Below are 6,760 nucleotides of genomic sequence, written 5' to 3'. Positions count from 1 at the left end.
AGAGAGAGAGAGAGAGAGAGAGAGAGAAGGGACTTCATGTTAGCCACCAGGAAGAATTTTGGGTATGTTTTCAGAAGAGGAGGAGAAGGGGTCTTTTTCATGTGAATTGATGAGGTCGTCTTTGTTAGTTTGGATACTTTTTTTTTTTTTAAATATAAATATATATATATAAAGGAATTAATGCAAAAAAAAATAAGCATAAGGCTAGAATGTATGTGTAGGGGAGTACTGCTGTCCTGTTAGTTCATACCAATATTTTAAGTGAATAAAAAGTTGTGTTTCCATATTCACTTTTAATGCTTGTTGCTTCTTTGTTGTATAAAGATAAAATAATAATAATGAAAAAACACTGACGCTCGAGCTGCAGGTGGGAAATGAGGTGCAGAAGAATGAACAACACTCCCACCTAGCGTTGGAAACGGTAAGTGCACAAAAATCACTTCCCACACCTCCGGCTCTTCCTGACGTGGCGAGCCGCTAAAGGTCCTTGGGTACTCCGTGGGCTGCGGCTATTGGTTAGAATACCTGTTTGGCAATTTTTCCAAAAATGTAAATACACAGGTGGCTGGAGGCGACATGGGCCGGAGTGTGGTTTATGTAAATAAAACAGAAGTGAAACCGCGCCGCTGTGTTCTGGTTTCCACGCGCAGCAGACTCACTCAAACGCAATGTTCGACACGCAATCAGAGGGAAGACTTTAGAGCTTAACAAGAGGTAAGTGTCACAATTAGAATTAGTAAAGAGCTTTCGCGGTTACCTGGTTTGACCTACCTGCGGGGTCACGTGTCCTTTAAAGTTTTACCTGCCACAACTTTATATAAATCTAACAGCCGCCATAAACATATGTTTGAGCTGATAGTTGCCTACGCTCAACAAACTTAAACCTCATATATATATGTTAACTAAAATAAATATAGAACTATCGCCTAGGTTAATTTTGGCGCTCACTTTCGTGCATGTACTTTTGGTTTCCGGGCAGGTGCCAGCTGTGCGGTCATGCCTGTGCTCAGGGCCTCTGCGGTGCTGCAGATCGCGCTGCTGCTCTCCGCCGTGCCCGCGCAGTACTTCATCTCCAGGTGGAGCGGCTCCTCGGCGGCGCAGCGCTACCATGCGACCACGCGGTGAGATCAGTGCGCCAAAAACCAGCTTTTATTTACCGCATCGAAGTTTGCAAAAAGGGGAAAAACGCCTTAAGTTGGCTGGATGTGAATGACCCAGGATAACCTTTTATGTGAACTATTAGATAAAGTGGGCCTTACCAGACTAAGGACTGTTGTGGCCGTTTTCTTTCTGTTTTACTAATAAAAAGAACATTTTTGGTTTCAGATTGCTTCGAATATGGAGAGAATGGAGAAAATCATACATGAATGTCACTGCATGGTCAGACTGGACAAGCCAGCAGATGTCCAAAGCCATGTGAGTGTTTGAGATGAATGGCATTCAAATGAGGACTGAATTTAACCTGAATCATCGCTCGCTCACTCGGGATCTGAGGCTACAGTTATTTGCATAATCTTGTTTCATATTCAAATCCCACACACCTCAAAAGTGATTTCTGGTGTTTTTATGGAAACACATGAGTTGTATTTAGAGACTGGTGATGTGTTTGTTTCCTGAAGGTCTCTGGTTGGATTGGGACAGGAAGATCAAGTGGGACAAGGGCCACCTCCCGTAGAGACCATGCTTTTTGACAATGACCTGGGATTCTTTGGAGGTTTGTGTCTATAGCTCTGCTATACTGAAGCATTTTTAACCAGCCACATGTGATACAGTCTGTCCATATCCTCATTCTCATAGGTTAATGTGAAATTTCACCTTCCCCATCGAGTGCAATTAATTACCAAAAACTAATGGATGTTTAATTCTAATTTTACATGTCCTCCTGAACTATTGCACTTTGAAAAGCACTACATTTATAGTAATGTGCAAAAGTCTTGAACCATCCCTGATATCTTTATATTTTGCAAGGAAAATAGGAAATAGATGCAGTGAAACACACATGGAAATACAGTATATGAGGACAAGAGTTTGTATGATCCTAAAAAGCTTGAAAATCAATATTTTATTCTTCAACACACAGCCTGAACTCTTTTAGCCAAGCTTTCTTGTTATTTCTTTAAGTAGTCTTCAGGAATAGTTCTCCAGGCTTCTTGAAGGACATTCAAAGCTCTTCTTTGGATGTTGGCTGCCCTTTTGTTCTATTCTCTGTCAAGATGATCCCACAGTAATGTTGAGGTTCAGGCTCTGGGGAGGCCGATCCATGACTGATGGTGTTCCACGGTTTTTCTATCCCGGTGTGCTTTTACTGCATTGGCTGTGTGTTTGGGGTCATTCTGATGAATTAAAGCTGTTGCCAGTCACACATTTTCCAGATGCTACTCTATGGTGGATCAAAATATAATGATGATGATGGTACATTGCTCTGTTTGTAAGTCCATTAGTAAGACAAGATCCCCAACATCACTGTATGAAATGCAGCCCCAAACCATGGCATTCGATGGATCAGCTGAAGATGCAGCTCTCAGGCCCAGTGTCAGGTTTTTGCAGCATTTTCCTCCGTTTCTTGACTTTGGATTGCTGTAGGTATTTTTTTAAGGCCTGTCGTTTCTTTTGCCCTAAGAATCACTCCACACCATGTTGGGATATAACAGGTTTTTAGCTAAGCACTTTGGCAATCACCTTATTAGTATTTGTTTTTCTGACAACTTTTACTTCCAAAAATCCGTACTTTTTATTCCTTACATTTGGTTCAACAGTATCGTTTATAGCATTTATGCTCAGGATTTAAAGTCGGAGTGTGCTTGTATCCGTATGTTGTGTTTGCGGTACTTCAGCATCTAGACAGCTCTACAGATGGGAGGAAGCATGAATGGGAGTGATGTTTTTTTTAAGTGGCAGGCAATTTCAAATTCAACGTTTCTATCAGCTCGACAAACATCAGCAAACACACAAAGTGTTTGTGTGCAGTTTGTCTCACGATGTGTTGCTATCTATGGGTCCAGCTTCTGTATTTGCAAGGAGAGAAAAAAAGAATGAAGTGTAGCAGAGAATTTGCATTTAAGACTATGATGCTTAGATTCATTCACTGAATTCCAACTTTATACCAACTGTCTAATGCAAAGATACTATAAATAGTGTAGGGAATGTATATCGGCCAGGATAGCTGTGAAACATCTGCTGACATCTTGATGAATTCACTTGTGTAAATCCACAAAGAGCAGCAGTTTAGCTGATCACAGCCTGTGCACTCAGAAAACCTACCGAGGTCATATTAGAAATTATCATGGGATTTTAGTTTTATTGCCTGGCAAGAGCAGAGCTTTCTAGAAAGACACAGAAGGAAATCTGATCGTGGTTTTTCATTAAAAACAGATCTTATTCATGCATGTCATGTCAGTTCTGTAATCTCTTCTCTGTCTTTGTCACATCAGCATCCAAGACGGCGCGCAGCCCTCGTCCCCCGTATGTGTTTCTGCGGGTCGGAGAGGTGGTGTTGGAGACAAAAGGCCACATGGTTGGAGTAGTGGTGAGCTGGGACCCAGAACTGCGAGCTCCTCCAGAATGGGTTGACAGAATGTACTCCGGCTCTGATGTCAGTAGCCTCCTTCACTTCCTCTGATCATTTATTGGTAATATATCATTTAAGTGTTAGTAACGGAAGCGTGTGTTCATATAGGACACAAGAGCAGAAAAGACACCTCATTACAAGGTGATCTTTGGAGGACCTGGACCCTCCTCTGTCATAGTTGCATACTTGCCCCAGACACAGCTGGAGCGCATCACAGGGATGAGGGTAAGTCCTGAAAATCACAGCGCATACAATCATATATATTAAAATAGGTCTTGGGCTTACTGTTGGATGTTTCCAGCCGGACATTCCCACCCTGGAGAACTACTTCACGCACTTTAATGGGAAACGCTTTGTTATGCAGCCCTGGCTCAGAGAGCTCTTCCCCGAAGACGAGGAGGATGATGAGGGCGAGGACTTTTGACTCTGGAGTATGAAAGCCTTAGCCAACAGACAGTTTCATCCTTTGGCTTCTGTGGTTTTCTTCAGCCTGGTTCTTCTTTTTGTTTGTCTACTGGAGTCCAACGAGTGGACACAAAATGCCGTCTTTAAGAGTCATCGACCCGCTCAAGTAAAAATAGGAGTTAAGAGTGACCATCGAACCCTTTCTTTAACGGAGCTGAAGATAAATGATCAAAGATGAAGAAATGTAATTACACTTCTGAATTACTACATTTATTTCTCTGAAGTTTACAAATACAAAATAATTTAAAGTGTCTACCAAATATGTAAAAAAACAACGTTGACAGACTGAGATTCTTTAAATTGCTTTTAAAGTCAAAATAAAATTATTTTTTTATTTCAAGAAAGTGTTGGCTGAATTAAAACTACTTTTTTTTTAAGCATTATATCTCTCATCTCATTTTCCTGCTCGTGTCTCTGAGGCTGAAGGAGACGGACACCTGCGAGGAAGCAGTGACTGCAGGTAAGCTGGGAAAGTGAGAAGGGGCTGCAGACCCCTGCCCCCCACCACCGTTGTCCTCGTTGTTCCTCCACTCTTTGGTTTCGTCCTCTCTAACCAGCAAAGGGGGTCCCAGACTTTGTCCCAGGAGCTGACTGACTTTGCTGGCCTTCAGCTGAGCATTCTCGACTGCAGACACACACGCACGCAGCCTGCAGCACACACGGGCTAGTTACGGTCACACCATTTAATGAAAATAATAAAGAGGTACGATTGTGTTGTTTTGTTTTTTTCATACCTCATTTGACTCAGGCATTCAGCACTGTGGTAGAACTCTGGTGTCCCCACAAAAACGCTCTTGTCTAGCTTTTCCAGCAGGATGCTACATATTCGCTCCATCTTCTCAAAGTCTGAGAAAGTCACTATGACCTATAAGATATATTACAGCACGGTCACATGCTGCTCAACACGTCTGTGCTGCACGTTCATCGGTGTTTGTCCAAATACTCGACCTCTGCATCCATCCGATACATGTCTGCGTCTCGGTGGAGAAACCTCCTTACTGAAGTGTCTTCTTCTCTGATGTCATGTTGTCTAAGCAGAATGGATTAAAAATAAACACATGGTCACAAAAATTACTGTGTACTTTGAAAAATTAGCTACTGTCCCTTAAAAGAAATATAAACAAAACAAAACTGTATCAACTTAAAACACTGCTTTACTGGACACCAATTGCTTTGCAAGCATATTTAATGTGCCACTTCTGCAAATTTGAAGTAATTGTGCAGTTTACGTTTTTACAAGCACTGAAATCCAAGTTAGTTTGCCAAAATCACTGACTTCAAATATACAAGGATGGAGGGTAGCAGGGGTTTAGTCTGTGATGGCCACCCTCAGGTTCCGCCCCTGCATGCAGCTGTAACAGCAGTAGGACCAATAAATACACAAATAAGTACGGTTATTTCTCATCCTCTTAAGGGGTTATTTTAAAATTCGAAATGAAACTCTTCTAGTTGTATTCTCGTTTTTAAATATACCAGTAATAAACTTTTCATCGCTTCTTCCATTGCTGGTAATCCTAAACGAGTTGGCTGTATCTGCGGACGCACTTCTCTCGCTGCTGCCTCTTTAACCGGTAATAGCATAATGCTAACAGTAGCTAGCTAACTTTACAGTTTGCTCCTGCTTCGCTCCAACTTCTTTTCTCACCTGAGAGCCTGTAAAATGTATCCAAGTCGCCGTGAAACGCTGTGGGTTGCTTCGCTGACGGACTCCTTGCTGTTGCCCACGCTGACCCGCACCGATGCTCGGTCCGCCTGGCAGCGAACCTCCGCTGTCCCTGTCACCTGGACCTCCCGTAGACACTTACCGGGACTCTGCCGACTAACCGCTCTTACTTCCAGCCCCTGCTCTTTTTCGTTACCGGAGAGCTCCCGCCCGGCCGGTACTATCGCCGCGAAGACGCGACTCTGACTTTCCATGATGGAGGGTTAAGCACAAACGACAGCCGTTGTGCTTCCCGCAATAGCCGCAATGGTCTTTGGGATTTGTAGGCTACCTGTTCTAGTGCGGCGAGAGCTTAATCCAGCCCATTTGTACATGGAGAGAAGGTAGTTGTCAACGGATTAAAAAGAATGTAAGATGATGTCAAATGCACATGTCAGGGAAATAAAAGGCTTCCCTACCAGGGGCAGATGTAGTTATTAAGCCACCTAATTTAGTTATTAGGTGGCTTAAACTACACAGGTTAAAGGTAAGTATAGTTACCTGCATTGCATTCGATCATTTGCACTTTTATAATAATAATAATAATAATAATAATAATAATAATAATAATAATAATAAATTATTATTATTATTGTTTTTGTTGTTGTTGTTGTTAGCCCTTCAAAGAGCTGTTTGAGGCTGAAGAGTTGGATTTTGTTTTAAACTTAGTATTAGCTTCAGGTGTTTGGCATCTAGGTGGGATTGTTAAACCTATAAATAAAAGGCTTGAGAATGCATTGATGTCGACAATGGATAAAAATCAACAATCAAGCTCCGTATGTATAAGGCAGCAGTAATTTACAGTGGTAACGGAAACTTTTGGCCAAACTCAACACTACAATTACACCTACATTTACACTCCATATGTAGATGGCCAGGCCATGGTAAGAAACACTATCTCCTTTAATAACAATAAAGTGCTAATTTATTTAAACCTGCAATGATATGCTTTCAGTTCTTGTTAACACACTTTTGTTTGTTCTTCTAATTAAGCTAGCGGATAAATCAGGCCTCTTGATATATCT

General features: G+C 41.9%; 2 protein-coding genes across 2 annotated transcripts; one reads left to right on the top strand and one right to left on the bottom strand.

Moving 5' to 3' along the window:
- The first annotated feature begins 558 nt into the window (after window positions 1-558).
- LOC146616826 (uncharacterized) lies at window positions 559-4,309 on the top strand. The gene is made up of 7 exons (XM_085373144.1): window positions 559-714; window positions 980-1,121; window positions 1,327-1,416; window positions 1,620-1,714; window positions 3,432-3,592; window positions 3,677-3,793; window positions 3,870-4,309. Exons 2-7 carry the CDS (start codon window positions 997-999, stop codon window positions 3,990-3,992), a joined length of 711 nt encoding a protein of 236 aa, XP_085229270.1. The 5' UTR covers window positions 559-714; window positions 980-996; the 3' UTR covers window positions 3,993-4,309.
- A 79-nt stretch (window positions 4,310-4,388) lies between these two features.
- Window positions 4,389-5,950, bottom strand: irak1bp1 (interleukin-1 receptor-associated kinase 1 binding protein 1). The gene is made up of 4 exons (XM_085373110.1): window positions 5,679-5,950; window positions 4,982-5,063; window positions 4,768-4,898; window positions 4,389-4,681 (listed from the first exon to the last, which is right to left on the bottom strand). Exons 1-4 carry the CDS (start codon window positions 5,948-5,950, stop codon window positions 4,423-4,425), a joined length of 744 nt encoding a protein of 247 aa, XP_085229236.1. The 3' UTR covers window positions 4,389-4,422.
- Between the last annotated feature and the right edge of the window lie 810 nt (window positions 5,951-6,760).

This window comes from Diplotaxodon limnothrissa, linkage group LG15 (genome assembly GCF_057381915.1).
Source record: "Diplotaxodon limnothrissa isolate DT_005_m linkage group LG15, D_limnothrissa_male_GT1.1, whole genome shotgun sequence".
NCBI classification, from domain to species: domain Eukaryota; kingdom Metazoa; phylum Chordata; class Actinopteri; order Cichliformes; family Cichlidae; genus Diplotaxodon; species Diplotaxodon limnothrissa.
This window is presented reverse-complemented; position numbering and strand designations above follow the sequence as displayed.